This window comes from Leptosomus discolor, chromosome 7 (genome assembly GCF_034619465.1).
Source record: "Leptosomus discolor isolate bLepDis1 chromosome 7, bLepDis1.hap2, whole genome shotgun sequence".
NCBI classification, from domain to species: domain Eukaryota; kingdom Metazoa; phylum Chordata; class Aves; order Leptosomiformes; family Leptosomidae; genus Leptosomus; species Leptosomus discolor.
In genome coordinates, this window is record NC_141397.1 from 55,468,164 (window position 1) to 55,487,586 (window position 19,423).

The window sequence follows — 19,423 nt, forward strand, 5'->3', positions numbered from 1 at the left end:
AGCTGAACAGAAAAGAGGAATAAAGATATGGTACAGGTATTTGAGAGGTCCATAAAGTCATGAATGACATGAAGAGAACTAGAGAATGATCACCAATTGTTCTTACAACAAAAGAACTGGGGACACTCAGTGAAATCAATGTTTTTCACACAAGGCACACTTAAATTTAGAATTCTCTGCCATAGGATGCTGTGAAGTTCAAATGCACAAATGGACTAAAAATGGGAGAATTAAATTCACAAAGGATAAGCGTATCATGCTCATCAAATGCATGACAGAGGGCAGCAGCAATCATTTACCCAGTATCTTATTAATAGCTGTTGGATTCCAAAAATGTTTCTGAAGCCATAGGCAGCTCCTAACAGAGGGTAATGGTTCTGCACTCCACATTTTATGAAGCTGTGGCACACCTAGGTGCGGGGTGATATGAATCAACAGATAACTGGGAAAATCAACAGATGAAGAAAGCAGTTAAACTTTTAATCCCGATGGCAACCCCTAAGAGCATGGAGAGTGCTGAGGAAGTATCACTACACACATGATCTTGTCTTGTTCTTTTACCTTCACAGCCAGCTCCCAGACAGACAAAGAGAAGCATGGCTGGTGCTGCTACCACAGAGCACACCTGCCCCCTCTGACTTTCTGCAACTTGAAAGAGCAACAAATTCCTACCAGCACCTGTTACCATGATTTCCTTGTCCAACTAATTGGCCATAGCAACAGTAAGCACATAAGGTAATGTGAGAGCCAGAAAGATGACACAGTTGGCTCAAGACATGTCATGACAAAGTCTGGGTAAGGTGAGGAAAATAAGTTGTTTAAGGGCAAAGAAAAAGATTTGCTCATTAAATTAGAGACAGCAGTATCAAATTCCCAATCCACATACCAAGGTCATGTAAGGCAGCCATGAAAATGCAGACAATGTAGGAGCCAAGCTACAAAGCTGTCAAATATACATGATGTCAGAGGTAAGCAAGACAGAAGAGAAGCATCAGGAACATTACACAGAAAGACAAGCAAACTCAAATACATGAAACAGGACACTTCTGAAAACCTGCTAAGTAGCCAGCATGGCATTTATCTCTGAGGATGGAGAGCAGGTGAAGAGAAAGGAGGCAGCCATGCTGTATGGGGGGATGCCTTCACACAGGCAATCTCATATTTAACAGAGACAGTAGCAATTTATTGGTTTGACAACTGTAACATCAGATAACAGCAAAATGAGACAAGCCTGGAGGCCAAGCAAAACAGATTTTTCCATCCCTTACTCATCTTGCAGAGAATGAATCTGATGTGTATGCAGTCAATATTATGACCCAAACCCCAGCCACCAAACAACTATTGTTTCCTCTTCCAGAAGGCAGAACATCTTCCAGGGCTCAGATCACTGCAGGGAAGAAGCTGCATCCCTTCTGGTCCTACTGCTACCCAATGGAAAACTAGAGCAGACACATAAAGGCTTTTTTTATTAATCCTTGTAATTGATATTGAAGACAAAAGCTGTTGTGGTTGATTTAAAGTTGTTTTATTTAAGTAGTAAAGAACAGACTTGGCAATGCTGCAGAACAGGAACTCCCACCTCTTGCATTTAGAAGGTAGAGCTCAGCAGGCTTCCTCACTCCTTTGTTCAAGTTCCCAGTAAGTAGAGGCAAACGGGAAACTAACAGACCAGCACAACAGAGCCCAGGACTAAGAGGGCACATGAGGAGAACTATATGATCACCAGTTCTGCTCAGTGCTTAAATCATTCTCTGTATTACAACTCCAGGATGAACGGCAGTTGTAAAATATTTAAGAGGCTTCATTCAAGGACTGGTGTTTCAAAACAAGATCAGTTATTAGTTTGTACAGGCTGGGGAAGAATAAGATCAACTGCTCCAGTTAGCTTTAGGATAACCAAACCAAAATAAAACAATGGTCTAGGAAGAGGTATTCCAAAGTTGCAATTACATCCCTCATCCCAGAAATTCTTCCAAGTCTTTCCAAGCACAACCCCACTTGAAAGTAGGGGTTTTGCAGGTAGCATAGGCAACCCCTATAGCAGCGTTGTCCAGACTTCTGGAAGTCAAACCCAGGAGCATCCAAAATTTAAGTAGGTTTGCAGGTCCAAACACTGTCAAATCTGCCATTGCTTGGTTAAGCAGCAAGTGCTCTATAAACTTTATATTCCACTAAGGCAGTTTCCTCTTCTTCTTTCACTGGATTTGATGCAGCACAAAATCTGTTGAAGTATCAACAGGGGGATATGCAGCATTAGTCTCCCAGCCTGCTCTGTAGCTAGAATGCTCTACAATACCCTGCCTGATTAGAACATGAGCCTATTTAAGACTTTTTTGGTGTATCATCCACCCATACCAGCTGTCCCCCTAAAGGAGAGGCAGCAGAGAAGCAGAGAGCAGGCACTGGGCTAGATCACAGACAATGGGCATGAGGAAGGAGGCATTGATCCTTTAGACACCTGCATACATTGATTGCAGAGTACAGACAGCACAGCTGAATTCACAAAGCACCAAGATGAGACCACCAGATAGCTTCGGATGCCTAGAAATTATGGTTACAGTTCACTGCAGCAGTCCTGGAAGCTAAGTCAGGAAGTTAGGGCCTCCATTTTCTTCCACTTTCTGACAAGTGGAGTATAAATGGAAAGCTCTGTCTCTGCTGCCTTCCCAGCTTCTGCTATGGGGAAGAAGAGCTCTTTACAACACCAACCATATAGCCAAACACAGGAATAAGTGCCATATTTCTCTTAAGTGGGAAGAGTATTAGCTGTTCAGAAGTGTGCTCTGACTTGCCACAAGAGTTCAGAGATTCAACAGCTTGAAGTTGAGTCATTCACTCTAACAGTTACAGGTGACTTCATTACACAAGACCTCTGCAGTTGCTCTTCTGGGCAAGGATTAGCAGAAGCTTAATTTGCATTTGAATCATGGTTTTAAAGCAAGCCTGAGTTTACACATCCTCAGATTAGATCAGAAATCTCCCAGTAGTGCTTGGCACAGATATTGCAGCTCTGCAGCTAAACAAGATCAGGGTGTGTATGTTTGTGATGAGCCCAAGTATTTAGTCACATATATTGTCCACTTTTGACACACAGAGTCCTTCCTGAGGACAGGTATATCAATTTCTTCCAGGAACACTGCTTATTTGACTTTGCCCTTGAATTCCAGCAAGCATTAGCATTGAGATGAGATGTTCTAAACTCTTCCGTGGCAAATTCACTTACTCCTACAACCCAAGAAATGCGGAGTTTGGCACGTAGTGTTCATTTTAGGATTTTGCAACAGTAGCTGCTGTGTATTCATCTGATTAGCAGCTGTGCACCTGCTTAGGCTTCTGGTATACACAAATCCATGTCTTGTTTTGCATTGGAGCTAGTATTCATTATCTTATCAGGTTGTACACTGATCATCCAGCACTGGAGCTACGTAGCTCATGCACACCAACAGCAGAGTAACAGCAGACTCCTGTGGAATTGGAAATAATGATCAGCCTGAACTGTAAGTTGCCCTACAGAATTAGCACCCTATGTGTGCTCTGACCACAAAGCTGAGAAACTAACTCCTCACTAAGCAGAGCAAACTAGCACAGCACAGGCTGAGGATTTGGCTCCTGACTTGCTCAGGTAAGGTCTGCTATCCTGAATCACATCCAGACAGCCTGCCATGTGCTGGAGATGTTCTTCCAGTAATATCCCTTACTCAGGCCATGCCTAAGCTAGGTCACAATAGAAGCTACACAGGTCAATTTAGTACAACACCAGGAGTATCCAGGGAGTCTTTAAACTCAGACTTCTGTGGAGTGGAACAACCAGTGAGTGATGGCAGAAGCCTTGACATCACAGCATTTACTGAGCCTAATACAACAGCCTTCCAAAAGCAAGGGGTACCCCACTCGAGTGGCAAATGAACTAGTAAACAAAGCAAACACCTCAGGGCTCCAAACACATTGACTTGGAAATACTGTAACCCTAGTCTTCAAAAAAGGACTGAAACACCAATTTTGTTTATGAAACAGCCTGTTCACTGTATGTAGTTCAGACCACAACTGACTATTCCTTACCACTAGGACATGAATGTTTAAAAACAACCAACCATCTCCATGTCTCAGTATCAGAACAGCCTGCATATAAGTGAGTTTTGACTCATTTCAAGTTAAGTTCTCCAGTAGTTTGAGCAGATCCATTAAATCCTCCTGGCAACTCTTACAACCACACACAGAGTTTGAGACAGCCATAGGGCAGAATGTCTCCAACCCTACTATGGAACAGTACAATGGAAAAGGTACTGCAAGCTTTCCTTCACTGACAATTCATCTGCTCCTTACCCACTTTTGGTCATGAGCAGGCTGATTTACAAATCTGCTTTGGACAAAGGAACAACAACCACCAGTAGTCAAAGACAACGCTGGCAAATGACCAAATCGAGGTTTTATCATGTGGCTAAGTCTCAGACAAAGGATGGTTACTGCACTAAAGAAGACAGCTGACTTTAAATGGAAGCCATGAATTAACCAGAACACCATGTTTCTCTAGAGAATGTCTCTACCCAGTGAAGGATTTTGCCTTTGTTCCTCCTATTACCAAGTGTAAGGCTTCTCAGGTACAGTTAATCCCCCTCCAAGTTTCAGGTAAACTTTTGACACACGACCAGCTGATGGATATGCTCCTTTCTCAGCTGGTAGATACACATGCATACATATGGAAGACAAGGTAGAGATAATCACTTCAGAGTGGTTACAGAATCATCATAAAACACTCACCAACAACCAAGTCAAGGATTTTGTGTCTAGTTAGTGAGTAGTTTAGTAGCAGAAGTTCAACAGTAAAACAGCTTGACAGCATATGAGTCTAATCAAGATAATACATTCAGTTCTTTAGGCATATCAGAATTAATGCATCTTTAGAAAGCAACACAAGTCTTCTGTACACAGTCTAATTGTGTTCAAAGTTTTCAAAGATAACAGAACTACTGACAAGACAGATTTAAGTTTTGCTTTCATTTCACTTGAAAGTAAAAATAGTTAACATTTAGAGAAAAACACGCCTTCAGTATGCAGGCACATCACTCATCTAGATCTGCGTTCTTGAACTCCTTATGTGAGCTTCCCTGAGTTTCAGCTCTGCTGACTGCTCTAAGAATCTTCAGACGAGTTTCTGAAAGAATCACCAGAACAAGAGTTCAGGATTGAACTTGAGAGCATTTTTACACACTCCTGATAGAGCTGCACTGTCTACTCATCCCTTAAAAACTTTTAGATGGCATAATAGTAAATCAAAGTAGAATTGCTAAGGAAGGCAAAAGAGTTTCCACCTTCATTTCCTTCCTGTGCAGTGCTTAGAAAGGTTGAGCATCATCAAATTTACAACACAAATTCTCTAGAGTTTTTAATAAGCATACATTCATTCAAATATTCTAGACATTGTCAGAGCAGTCAAGTCAATGAAACTGGGTGTGAGGGGTGCTACCCTTCAGTTTCATGCGTTGTTCACCATAGCCTCCTTCAGCATGGGAGCTCATGTGTTCCTTATTTCTAACTTTCCTTTACATTTAAGGCCTTGGCTCCATTTACCCTTGCCTTCCTGCCATCTCTCTCTTCTCAGCATGACACATTATGGTGGCTGCTTTTTCCCCAGAAGTGTGACCTGTACAAGTAACTTCTTCTCTTTGTCCAAGGGCCCCAGCCTACAGGCACTTCAGCTTGCTTACCCATTAGAAGTGCTCTAGAATAACAAACTGTAGGAAAATTATTGCTCCAAAACAGAAATTCCCCAGCCCCTCAATTTTAGGGATTTATTAGAACAGTATGTTTCTATGCACTATACTGCGCATACTCAGACTCCACACAAGTTGTATCAGCTGTAGACTCTACATCATGCTTTGTTCTTATGACAGTATACACCATACACTGTTCAGTTAAGGCTTTAGCCACGAAGAGAGTAAGGCTACACAGCTCCTCTTACAGGCACAGTCTGCAGAGTCTAGTCACCAAGTCACCTAAATTCCCTGCTACTTCAGTTGCTCAACTACAGCAGTAGATTTTTAGCCTTCAGAGCTGATGTTACCAATACTGTAACAGATCCGACACTGCCTGTTTCATTAGTAGGAACTGGTTCATTTTAGCAGAATACGTCATACCTACTCCCTGCATCAGTGGCCTCACGCTGCAGTGGTTAGTTCACAGCATGGGAAAACAGACCAAAGCAGGATCCACAGAGGAACATGCCTAACCTGGCACAGGCTTATAAGGCTTCCAAAGATCACTGGACAAACACTGTTTTCTTTCCTACTTCACAGAAGAGTCAAACAACAGTACAAGGAGGTTTAATAGTATTTTATAGTAACAGCCTCAGGAAATAAGTATCTCCTTGCAGTCAGACTCTGCAGCAGAGTCACAAATGCACTACACTCAAACACTGAATTACTGTAAGAATTCTGGTTTTTTGTTATATACCTTTACCTGTCAGTTTTAAATGTTTTATGGCCACACTGCCTAAACTGAGTACTTCCTCACATTCTATGTAGCTATGATCTGAGAAAATAAGGTATCTAAGACCACACTTGTGTGTAGTCTGTTATTAACAGACAAGAGATCCTCAAGCTGCTAAGCATAGCCATATAGAGCATGATGGCAGCAGTTACAAGTTTCAGAAATACATGAACACACATCCAGATTGCCTCCGCTTTTATACATCTCTCCTAGCACAGCCAAACAGCTGGGTGGCAATTAAAATTAATCTAACACTCTGCCAGTTATCTTGATGATGTAGTCAACTGCAGTTTCACCTCATGCAGTGAGCACTGGCATCAGCTCAAACTACTGCAGCTTCTAACTGTAATGTGGCAAGCATATAGCAATATCTTGCCGTGTAGAGACTGATTCAGAACACCTACAGACCTTAAGAGCCTACCCAGGCTGTGATTCCTAAAGTTCTGCGTTTACTTGGTTATGAAAATATAGAATCTTCTGGAAAAATACAGAAACATCCATTAGCTTCAGCTACAACTAAAAGCTTATAGTCAAGCTGTCTAGAAGGCCTACTCTGAACATGGAGTGCCAAGGCACAAGTACGCAGGCTACGTTCACATTCCTATTTTTGAATGTTGTTCAGTATAGTTGGTTCAGACACTTCAGATGCTCCAGGGAGGTTGAGAGGCAGAGTTTTCTGACTATTGGACATTCAGTGATAAATCACTTCAAAGCTATCAGTGCTTAAAAGATTCACATCAACTCCAACAAGTTGATCACATTCTCTGCGGTCTTAGGCAAAAGCTGTCAAAGACAAACCTGAAAAATAAAAGATCAAAGCAAGGACAGGAGTATTAGCTTCAGCTATCAGAAGCACTGCTAACACATTTTTCCTGCATGTTTAAAGCAATCTCTACAGTACCACACTGCCCAGTGTCTTCAAACACAGCAATTTGCACTTGAGACTTACCACAGATGGTATAGATGCAGTCATCATGCCTCAGCAGCAAGAACCTATTCCTGAACACTACATTCCAGTCAGAACCAATTACAGCTTTGAGTACAATTTGGAAATTTGTGCCCTAGCATTGTTAACTTAGGGACTTGTATTTCAAGAATTGAGTTCTCACAAGCATTGTGCATCATTAGAACAAGCTGCTTCTACATGCTCTTCTGTTGTTGTGAACATAAGGGGGTAGGGGAGCAAAATACTCTCATCATCTGCTGTTCCATCAAATCAACATGAAGTCTACATTTGAGACTAGCCTATTCCAAAACCACTTTGAGAACAAATTATTTCTCCTCCTCATCTGTCATTTTATAGCATGTTTCATGGGCACAATGGGATTTGCTCTCCTACTCAGGACACGCTGCTTTACTGAGAAAAAAACACAATTATTTCAGACACAACTTGAAAGGCACACAAGCATTCTGAGAACAAAAAGTTCTAAAGGTCTAAGTATAAATCAGTATTTGAAAACATCTCTTAATTTTTATTCACTGGTAATATAACAGCTTCTTACAGATGAAGACTACTGACTATAGTGCTAGGCAGCAAGTGCACCTACAGGTTACCTTCATTCAGGAGAACCGTGCCCCACATACAATAAGCCAAATTAGCATGGCATTATGCACTGGAAACATGTAGTTAACACCCTATTTTGTAAGTTACATTAAGGTCTCCAACAAAGACTTAAAAATCAATTGTTATAAGAACACACTGCAGAAACTTATTCATGAGGTGAACATATGCATTCACAAGCCAAACAAAAATTGTTTCTCAAATTTCAGTCCCGGAGTGTCTATTTCAGAGGTCCAAATTTCTATAGCAACATTCCCATTAAGCACCAGGAAACGTTGGATTAGACCTACTTATATTGCAGCATGATTTCAATTATGATTCCAGGAAGCCTATTTGAAAAGCTTCTGTCTTTCAAAGAAGTGATCTTTCAGGCTGTGACCAAACAGCATTTAAGCTTCTAAGGAGAGAATTGCAAGTTCTTTTTCATTATTGTCATGAACACCCATTAGAGCGTCCTTTCAGCAGGAAACCTGAACACCAGTATGGAGGTTTCACGACAGAAAGAGCAGAGTTGAACACAACCTTTATGCAAGACAAAGAAGAGACACACAAAAAACCGCTCTGGGACTTGGCTCAGTAGTAAAATAGGTCTTTCACCTAAAAAGATCTTGATCAGGCAATCAAGATCTTTTGTCCACTTCAAGTTGAGAAGGATGTACAAAAATGCAGCAATACAAGCAACAGGAAAACCAATGAGTCATGTTATTGATCAGTCAAATGTACCTGTAGCCCTGCCAGAAGTGGTCACCACCACTGGTCATTAACCAGTGGTCCTTGACTACCAGAGGCAGCGTATTCGCGGTCCCACCTCACTACAAGCTACGCGGTCCCACCTCACTACAAGCTACGCGGTCCCACCTCACTACAAGCTACGCGGTCCCACCTCACTACAAGCTACGCGGTCCCACCTCACTACAAGCTACGCGGTCCCACCTCACTACAAGCTACGCGGTCCCACCTCACTACAAGCTACGCGGTCCCACCTCACTACAAGCTACGCGGTCCCACCTCACTACAAGCTACGCGGTCCCACCTCACTACAAGCTACGCGGTCCCACCTCACTACAAGCTACGCGGTCCCACCTCACTACAAGCTACGCGGTCCCACCTCACTACAAGCTACGCGGTCCCACCTCACTACAAGCTACGCGGTCCCACCTCACTACAAGCTACGCGGTCCCACCTCACTACAAGCTACGCGGTCCCACCTCACTACAAGCTACGCGGTCCCACCTCACTACAAGCTACGCGGTCCCACCTCACTACAAGCTACGCGGTCCCACCTCACTACAAGCTACGCGGTCCCACCTCACTACAAGCTACGCGGTCCCACCTCACTACAAGCTACGCGGTCCCACCTCACTACAAGCTACGCGGTCCCACCTCACTACAAGCTACGCGGTCCCACCTCACTACAAGCTACGCGGTCCCACCTCACTACAAGCTACGCGGTCCCACCTCACTACAAGCTACGCGGTCCCACCTCACTACAAGCTACGCGGTCCCACCTCACTACAAGCTACGCGGTCCCACCTCACTACAAGCTACGCGGTCCCACCTCACTACAAGCTACGCGGTACCTATGCAACATGTTAGCAAGAAGTCTAGTTCATGCAGTATAATTCTGCTGCAACAGTCCCAAACCTGCATTCTACAAAGATCTGAAGTCAGTGCTGAAATAACAGCCTCATCTGCCTGCAGCTTGTTACTTGCAATACAGATGATGCTTACAGCTTTGTCATTTTCTGGATAAGCTAGTTCCAAATCCTGAGCTAAGTTTTCTACAAGAAATTTGAGGCCCAAAGTCTCTGCAGATGGCAGACCAGTGTCCCTTGTCCAAATGACAAAAGAGTTCCACTACAGCTTAAATGCTCTATCTGAACTGCTGTGGTCATACCCTTCCTCATCACATCAGCCTTCCATTCTCTTCTGTCACTAGCTGTACCAATATGTGCCAAATAAGTCAGCTTGGGCATCTGACCCAATCACAGGTTTCATAAAGGATGAAGTAGCAAAGGGCACAGTCCCTGCTCTCCCCTTGAAACACTGTTTTCTGAACAGCTGAGCTAGGGTTTCTAACCTTTTGTTACAGGCAGAGGGGAAGTGCTTGGCCAAACAGGCAAAGCTCATCCTTAGGAAAGAAAAGTCTTTGCTTATCCCTGTTACCAACAGTCTAAAGCACCCCACAAGTGATAAGGCTAAGAACTGCTGAAATCATAGCTTGTTTCAAGTAGAAAGGAAAAAGCATGGTACACAAACATGAACATGTAACTTAGATAAGGTGTTATGAATACAGCTCCTTTTACTTAACCTCAGTATTTTGCAAGTAAGCAAGATTTAATCTCACTGGCACACAGCAACAAATTCAGAGCTGCTTATGTTTATGGGTTGTATACATCCAAGCTATACAGCTAGCAAAACAAGAAGGGTACCAATGTTTGAGCTAGGAATTACTCAACCCTGGCATACTGAACAAGACAACTAGCAAGTAAAATGGGTAACCTGTCACAACTAGCCAATTCCATCAGCAAGATAAGTTAGGTTCATTCCTCCAAAGAAACCAAACCAGATAACATTCTAGGTAAGAACTAGGGTGAGCCATTTTCTTGCATCAGTAATCACAGATTTTACAGAACCCCTGTTTCACAATCTGTTATCTGGGTCTACTACCCTGTAGTCATAGGCAGCAAACCAAATGGTAGCAGTAGAAGGGTAAACAAGACTACAGCAACAGAGTTAAGCTGACCTGACACTGCCTCAAAGTTAGAGATTTTAATGACACACTGTACAGATATGCAGGATTTAGCTTACTTTCAGCCTTCAGAAAAAAACAAATATGTGATTTGATTGATTTCACTCATTTCAAAGGTTTAGATGTTGTTGTGGTTTAACCCCAGCCAGCAACTGAGCACCACACAGCTCCTCACTCACACCTCCACTCCTCCCCAGCAGGAGAACTTCCCAACTGTTCTTATCTCAATTCTGAGAGTTACCAGTTTTTGGATTCTCCTCCCCAGCGGGATGGGGAGGAGAATCCAAAAGCCAATAACACTTAGAATTGAGATAAGAACAGTTTAATTGAAATAAAAATAAAATGTAGTAACAGTCATGAAAAGGAAGATCACAAAAAGAGACTGAAATAAAGCACAAGACAGACAAGTGATGCACAACACAATTGCTCACCACCCACTGACCAATGCTCAGCCAGTCCCCTGATCAGTGATCCACCCCTCCTAGCCAATTCCCCCCAGTTTATATACTGAGCATAACATCCTATAGTGTGGAATATTCCTTTGGCCAGTTTGGGTCAGCTGTCCTGGCTGTGTTCCCTTCCAACTTCTTGTGCCCCTCCAACCTTCCCACTGGCAGGGCATCAGAAGCTGATAAATCCTTGACTCAATATAAACACTACTTTGCAACAACTAAAACATCAGTGGGTTATCAGCATTATTCTCACACTAAATCCAAAACACAACACTATACCAACTACTAGGGACAAAATTAACCCTACTCCAGCCAAAGCATGAAGTTAAACCAGGCATCAGCATGATTAAATGATGCAGAGCAGGGCAAAGATAACACGCTGATTACTGCTTAACTCCACTGCCACTGGTCAGGAAATGAAGCTGCTCGCCAACGGCATCACTGTTGTCACCACTAATTGGACAGAGCAGATTTGCTACTGGATTGCCTACAGTGGATGGCAAGCCCATGACATCAACATAGTAAATGCCATTAAGAAGCTGCACTGTGACTCCAGAGGGCTCTTAGTTCTGCATCAGTGCCTGCTTTAATGCAATCAGACACTCTACCTTCCTCTGAACAGCGTCAGCAATAGTCTGCTGAGTCATAGAGCCTGTAGGGACACTGTGAGCTGCAGGGCCTGCAAGTGCAAACTGCACCCAGCCTGCTGCAGAGCAGATCACTCCAATCTCAAAACACAGCAGTGCAGCACTGTTAGCCCACATAGAATACACCCAATAAAACCCTTTAAGCCCCAGTGAAACAAGGTAAGCCTTATCTAAAGTATATATCAGTGTCCAGTATAAAGCAGAAAACACCCTTAAGCCTTTTTTTTAAAAAAAACTCAATTTTTCCATACAAATACAGCAAGTTCCCCTACCTCCAACCCTCTCACACCAGGGCTGTCACAGGCAATCTACATGGAATGCCTGGCAACACATTTGCAAGCACCTTGTCATCGCAAAAATCATACATAGGCAGTATTAACTTTGTTTTGTTTCAGAAAGCTCTACATTAGTATTTTAGGAAAGGTTAAGAACAGGACATGCAAGGAAATATCAGTGCTAGCATTCAGAGCAGCTAATATTTTTAATCTTCAACTGGCACAGGTTATTAGTTTCAGACCATACCTTTCACCAGTGTGGCTGCTTCCATTTATCTGCGCATTTTTTACCCCTATAGCACTTGGTATATGCACCCTTTCCAGTGAGAACAAATCTAAAACTTGGAAGCTCAGAACAACGGCATGTAAGCTCTAAGCAAGTGGTTATTTCAAGACCCAGCTCTCAAATTAAACTACAATTAATTATGACAGCAGCTCACCATGTTAAATACAAAGATGCACAAGAAAGTGTTCAATACAAACTGCTTCCATCTGAGGAAAAAAGTAAAAGTCTTGCTACTATAGCAAGCTAGACATCTGCTTTAGAAAATTAATCCTTGAGAAAAACATAGCATGATTAAGAGGTTTTTCAGCTGCCAACACTGAATGGTGCATGATTTGTGCTGAGCTCTTCACTGTTCTTACGTGGTTGTAATGATTCTCTTAAGTACAAAAGCTTAAAACATTTCCTGAATTCACATCAAAATCTGAATACTAAAAGAAGTCTATTCTGTTCAAATGATACTAAAAAGTCACATTTAAAAGTGAAAAATGCTGGATAAGTGCTCAGACTTGTGACCAAGATAGCTACAGTATCCCTTGGAATGACCTCTTCCACACAAAAGAGAATATTCATCATTGACCTTCAATGCAGTGAATCTATATCAAGCTGGCACAGCAAAAAGGCCGCTGCTGCATGTAATTTAATAAGCATAAACTGCAAAATAAACAATGAAAAAATAAACTGACCTTATGTTTAGCATGCTGAAATTTTGACCCTTCCTGCTCTTCATGCTGCACCGAGTTGGCTCTCTCCCTCACACTTCTATACCCAGGACTGGGTATAATGTACTCTTTTCCTATGTCGATGTCTTTCATCTTCCGTAAACGCCAGGGTTTACACGTGTATCTTCACCTCAAATATCTGAAAAATAATTAATTCCACTCCATTATATGCTATGCCAAACATCAGTTACTTTTAGTCATCTATTTTTAAAGGGTTTTTTTAAATAAAAATCAGAAAGCAATTGTAAAAGAGTTTCATTACAACAGGACTAATAATGTGACTTTGGAAACCCACACAAGACTAGCTTCTCCTGAACTAGTTTAAACATAGCCTGAGGTAACCAAATAGTACAATGACTCTCAATGCACTAGAGTACTGTCATACTTCCTCCCTTAGAACTCTGAAATACAATTATGCAATCTCACAGATTAAAGTAATAACTACAGTATTTAGTTGAAACCTTGAGAAACTTGGCCTGGAAGATCAAATCCCTGAAATCTTTTAAGTGTCTAAAGCTGCACATATCCAACAACTTACCAGTACCAAGTCTTGCAAAACTGATATCCCTAGATATATCGCATGATAAAATGAGTCATTCTACACACACTCGAGAAAAAATATATTCTTTCTCTATAGCATTATCCACTTACTCCATAGGCTTGCGCTATCATTAAGTACAAATATACACAGGAAGGAGTCACATCTTCAGTGCTGCAGGTTTTCCCCCAACCTACCACATTGCACTGTAAGGTCAGACGGGAGAATCAGTCCCAAAAGAGAATCAGTCTCAAAAGGAAAAAAATCGCCTCCCACTGCAAGACTTTGTTTTGTAACTCTGCTTTATCGCATTCTGTCACTTGCCCTCAACTCACACGATGGAAGAAGCCTGATTAAGTTACATTAGTCAGAATCTGCATCAGCAGGTTTGGCTTGGTGCACTGGGCTGCCACCTCTCCGCCGCCTGCAGGAACAGCCTCCTTCCCCCGCCCGCTGACACCAGTCGCCTCCAACGCAGCCTTCCAGCGGCTCCCCAACCCCAGCCCCAGCCCCAGCCCCACCTCACCGGCCGCCCCCCACCCCGGGGCCATGTGTCTCAGCACCGGGCGAGGATGCTGCAGAGCAGCAGGTCCCGGGGCCGCTGCACCCTGCCGGCTCTCCATCCCGCCTGGTACAGGGATGCGAGCCAGCCTCCCCCGACCTGCCACCCCCAAGCAACTCGGGGAGGGGGCGGGGGGGGGGGGAAGGGGGTGCGTGTCCCTGTCCCGCCCCTATTCCCCCCCACCTCCCCGCCGCACCGGCGTAAACAAGAGATGCGCTCCCCGCTCGGAGACGGATCCCCCGACTCCAGCCGGGGTGGGGCCGACAGCGATGGCCCCGAGCTCTCGGCGGCGGCGGAGGAGGGGGGGCGGGGGTGTCCAGCGCAGCAGCCCTCTTCACTGGGGGTGAGGGGGGGACACGACCGCTCCACCGGCCTCCTCACGGGAAAGTGGGCGGCGAAGTCACCGCCTCAACCCCCTCACCCACACAAAGGGTCGCTTCCACCCCCCCACCCCAGCCCCCGGTAACGGGCGGGGCGGCCCCGCTCACCTCCGCCCGGCGACTACCCCCGCTGCGGCTTCTCCACTCAGCGGCCGCGAAGCCAAACAGCATCGCTTATAGCGGTTCCGGCGTCCCCACTACGCCTGCGCGGGTTGGAGGGCGGGGACTGCGGTGGCCGTTCCCGCGCGGCGCACGACGAGAAATGTAGTCTGCACCGCCGCGCCGGCCACCCACCGGCTGGGAGACGAGAACTACGTTTCCCAGAAGGCCCCGCGCGGGCCACCTCCGTTTGACCACGCCTCTGTCAAACCGTGCCCCTCCCGCTCCCTTCCCGCCGCTCCTGCCGCAGCGTGGGGGGTCTCGAACGTTCGCCAGCGGCCGGCGGGAGCCGCCGGGTCGGGACGTGCGCCCCGGGGCAGCGCGCGCGGCAGGGCACGGCGCGGCAGGGCGGCAGCGCGCCCCAACGCAACCGCGACGCGGTGCGACGTAGCGCCGCGCAGCGCGGCGAGGTGCAAGGCGGCGCAGTGCGGTACCGCGCACCCGGTGCGGTGCGGGAAGGACGGGCCGAGAAGGACCCCGCGGTGCTCGGCCCGCCGCCCGCAGAGCCGGGGGACCTGGCGCCCAGCCATGGGGAGCAGGAGGGTAGTCTCGGTGCGCCCCCCACACACACCCCGCAGGCCGCGGCGCTGCTCCCGGCGGCGGGGGCTGCCGCAGGGCGCTGCCCGCTCTGCGGAGGCGGAGCGGCGGTAGGGGCTGGCGGGCCGAGCAGGAGGAGCGGCGGCCTCGGTTGCACCCGCCTCTCTGCCGGCGGGTGGTTTGCGCCAGCCTGTCACTCGCCGCCGGTTATTTACAGCCCTTCGGGTGGGAAAGTGCGGCTGTGTCCTCCCCTGGGGCTTAACCTTTACCGGAGCCGGGGCTGGAGCGCTGGTTTCTGCGTGCAGCGACCGTGCCGCCCATCAGCCGTGGCCGCAGGCCTGCGACGCTGCTTGCAGCAAGCCAGGCATGGAGCAGGACCCGCAGGAGGTCAGGGAAGCCCCTGCTGTGCCTCTCTGAAGGGATTCAGACCAGCTAAAGGGATTGTGAACCCGGCCCAGGGCTTTCCCAGTCAAGCTTTGCTCACCGAAAGGGATGGAGCAAGGGGTAGGGAAGCTGCGGCCGCGCCTCTCTGCGTGGTGGTGGCTGAGGGGCAGCAATGGCCCTGCTCCCCCAGCCCGGCTCCCTGAGTAAAGCCTGATACGGTACCCAGCCCCGGGGAAGCTGGTGAAGGAGGAGATGGGCGCAGCTGCCTTTCCTCTCACAAAGGACTGTGAATATCCTTAAGAAACCCTGAGCTGTAGCTTCTCCCCTGCTGGGTTTAAATACCCTGTCCTCATCTGACATCTTCTTTCCACCAGCCAAATTTGGCCGATGCCTCATTTAAGTGGTTTATATAACAAGTGCCTGTTTGCACTGCAGTCCTTGCTCTCCTGTCAGGAATCTTTGTGAGAGTCAATTTGATAGAAAAGCTGAAATGCGGGTAAAGACAGGAGATGGGAATCTGGAAGTAAAACTGAACCCAGAATATTCCTTCCAAGCCCACAGGCCAGCCCAGCCGTACAGGTAAAAGGTGTCACCATGCAAGCAACAAACCAAGGGCACCCATAAGGTACCAGAAAATCCCTTCAGAACTCCCTAACAAGTATGGTTACACATCATGTGGAGATTCGACTCTGTTTCTGGCAAAAATGAGAATCAGCTCCATTGCAGGTGCTCTTAACATTTTGGGACAGGGGAACTGACAGACAGACAACAGAAGCAGAGCCCTTACTGCCTTACAGCAGCCAAGACCACACGTAGCTGCTGCATTTTCCTGCAGTCTGTTCCCCAGAACTCACAATCATGCAATTTCCGATTGGTTTGGCTGAGATTTTATCAGGGAAGAAGATGTAAGGTGCACTTCATGCTTTATAAATGCTATGTCCCAGTAAAAGGTGGATTTTAAGACAGAGACCAGGAGGCAATTTAAAGTAAGTGAACGATCATTAAACAGACCTTTGCCTGCATCAAACACATTGGAGTGTAGGGGTAAATAAATGTGCAGTTACTGAGCAACGCAGTTAAACAGCATAAACAGAAAGGACAAAGTATGAACGATGGCGAGAATTAAACTGCATTAAAGCTTCAAGGTGAATCACTTGTATTGTATTTTAGGGTGTTGACCTGAAATTGTTCTGACGGCGAGGGTGTCTTTGGCCCCTGGGCTGTGGAAGCAACCAGAGCTGCTCCTCAGAGGTGGCTGGCTGCTTCTGAGCTGATGACATCTTGAAGCCCAAAGGCTCTGCATCACATGCCTAGAGGGAAAGAAGAACGTGAACCTCCATTATGCCAAAGTGGTTGCAAAATGTGTTAGGAAAGATGAGCAGAGAGTGTTGTTTAAGCCAAGGGAGCCAGGGCCCTGCCTACACTTGTTCTGTCCTCTGTTTCTCCACTGCTGGAGCAGATCCGAGAGTAAAAGGGAGGGTGTGAGTGCCAGTAGAAAACTCTGCAGGTAAATAATGATGTGTACTCTCCACCCAGACTAGCTCTGGGCGATGGGCCGGCGGCAGCATCAGCAGCGTTTTCACACCTGCGGTCCTGCGAGTGTACGTACTCCCTTAGTATGATGGCGGGAGGAAAATGCTTAGGTTGGCATAACCCACTTCTAACTGTGTCACGAGCCTCCTCCAGCATCTGTTCTAAAGGATATAAACGTACTGGTGCTACCAACCAGAGGAGTTACATCTTTAGCTCCAGTGGCAGCAGCTAATGCTTTTAATGCTGCAAGTCCCGGATTCATCCCTGTGGGATGGCAGCTGTTACATAAACAAGACCTGTACAGTATTAAAACTTGCCCTGATTCAAGATCTGGGATTTGCCGTAAGCAGCCCTGACTGCAGCAAGAAAAGCACAGTTGGACCAAAGAGCCAGCGGCAGCTTCAAAGCCAAGGCCTGCAGACCATGTGGGCGAGGAAGCAACACCTGCTAATTAGTTTTCTTGGAGGTGTACAGAATCTCCTCCCCCACACCCCAAAACCAACATCAGCAACAAATTTAAAGCCACACTTGAAACACACTGACTTGAGCCATTGGAGCTGATAATGGAGCATCTCTGGGTTGATCAGGAAAACCGAGGGTCGGTTTATGGGACTGATGGTCTTTATTTATCCAACTTTCCTACCGCATCTTTCCCCATAGGATCTGGGGACTTGCTTCTGCCTCCTGGGGAATACGGATCATGTGCTGCCCAGGTGACTTAACTGAGCCAAATTTTGGACAGAAACAGAGAGATGTCCTTTCAGGAGATTTTCCGAGCTTGAGGAGCACTGCAGCGCTAGTTTGGATTCACAGCACTGCAGCTGAGACCAGACTCTCAGCCACACAAAACCCTGCTACAGACACAACTGCGAAGCAGAGAGTTACTTGTGTGCTGATGGTATCCGAATGCCTGGCAAGCCCCGAAGACGCTGGCTGCACAGGTCGGGTGGGGGAGCAATGGGGTGGTGCAGTCACTGTTCTACTACTGGCCAAAAATTGCAATGAGGCGCTAGGACAAAACAGCATTTCTTTTTGCCGTGAAAGAAAAGCAACCGCCCTCAAAGATGCAGCAATATGTGATTGGACTGATGTTCGTGCAGATATGTGGAATACCAGGAGATGCCTTGGGCTAACAGGAGCGGAGAGCTGTCACTTCAGGCTTGCCACCCACCCAGCGCCTCCTTCCAGACCTGTGGGCTCTGCAAGGCTGGCTGCAGAACACAACATGCTTCGGTCAGAGTGGGTGGTGCTTGAGGAGGCATCTTCCTCTGACACAAATCCAGACACCCCTGTGGAGATCTGTTCTTCCCTCTCTTCCCCAAACCTCCTTTCCTATGTACCTCATAAACAGAGGACATCGTCTTCTTACCCTTCCCCGCTGGGATGCTTAGTCCTGGCTGCTGAGGCTTGCACTTCTGGCATGAGTTTCCTGGGTTCAGTCCCTCCTGATGAGCATGCTGACAGTTGTTACGCTTGCTGGTCCTTTTTACTCTCTCACTGATCAGAGCTCTCAGCCATGAAGTGCAGAACTCAGAAATTAATTGGACGGCTCAAGTAAAAGTCCCATGACCTCAAATTTAGCCTGCAGCACTGCAAACCATAACAAGTCCAGAAATAGAGGTCTGGAGAGACTGTATTCATCAGCTTGCTCCTGATTCTCTATCTCTGTGCAGTGCCTGATCTTTTATTGTCCATCATGTCCAGGTCTCCCTCCCACACACAGCTTATTAGTCCATGACTTTGAGCCCTCAGAGCAGATTGAAAGATTTCCCATTGCATTGCAGCTACTGCAAGTCACTCTTTTGGAAAGCAATAATTTAGCCTCAGCTGGGCCGTATTTCTCTCTCCTGGGAGCTGCCAACCATGTGGGCAGCTTGGCACATTGAAACAAGCCTCAGGTAGGTAGAGGTTGCCTAAAACTGGAGAGTAGAGAGCCATCGCTACTTGTTTTCCTTTGTATTTTATATTGACCTTCATAGTTTAAGAGGAAAAGGAAGATATTTGTGGCAAAAGCATCAAGAATAGCAGGAAGATCACTGAGAATAGTCATTGTTAGTCCGTCATCCTTAGGTTCCTTAGGCTCCAGAGGCAGGGCAGGAGCCAATGTAGTACTTGTACCAAGGCTGTCAGAGACTGCTGTGACTTGCTCAAC

At 46.2% G+C, this 19,423-nt stretch overlaps 1 protein-coding gene across 1 annotated transcript in view; it reads right to left on the bottom strand.

Moving 5' to 3' along the window:
• ABCC5 (ATP binding cassette subfamily C member 5) overlaps positions 1-14,830 on the bottom strand; it is a 56,581-nt gene extending 41,751 nt beyond the window's left edge. The window contains exons 1-2 of the mRNA XM_086468049.1: positions 14,767-14,830; positions 13,143-13,317 (exon numbers count right to left, since the gene is read on the bottom strand). Coding sequence (XP_086324175.1) covers positions 13,143-13,271 — 129 coding nt within the window. The 5' untranslated portion in view covers positions 13,272-13,317; positions 14,767-14,830. The remainder of the gene's footprint in view (positions 1-13,142; positions 13,318-14,766) is intronic.
• Positions 14,831-19,423: the final 4,593 nt, after the last annotated feature.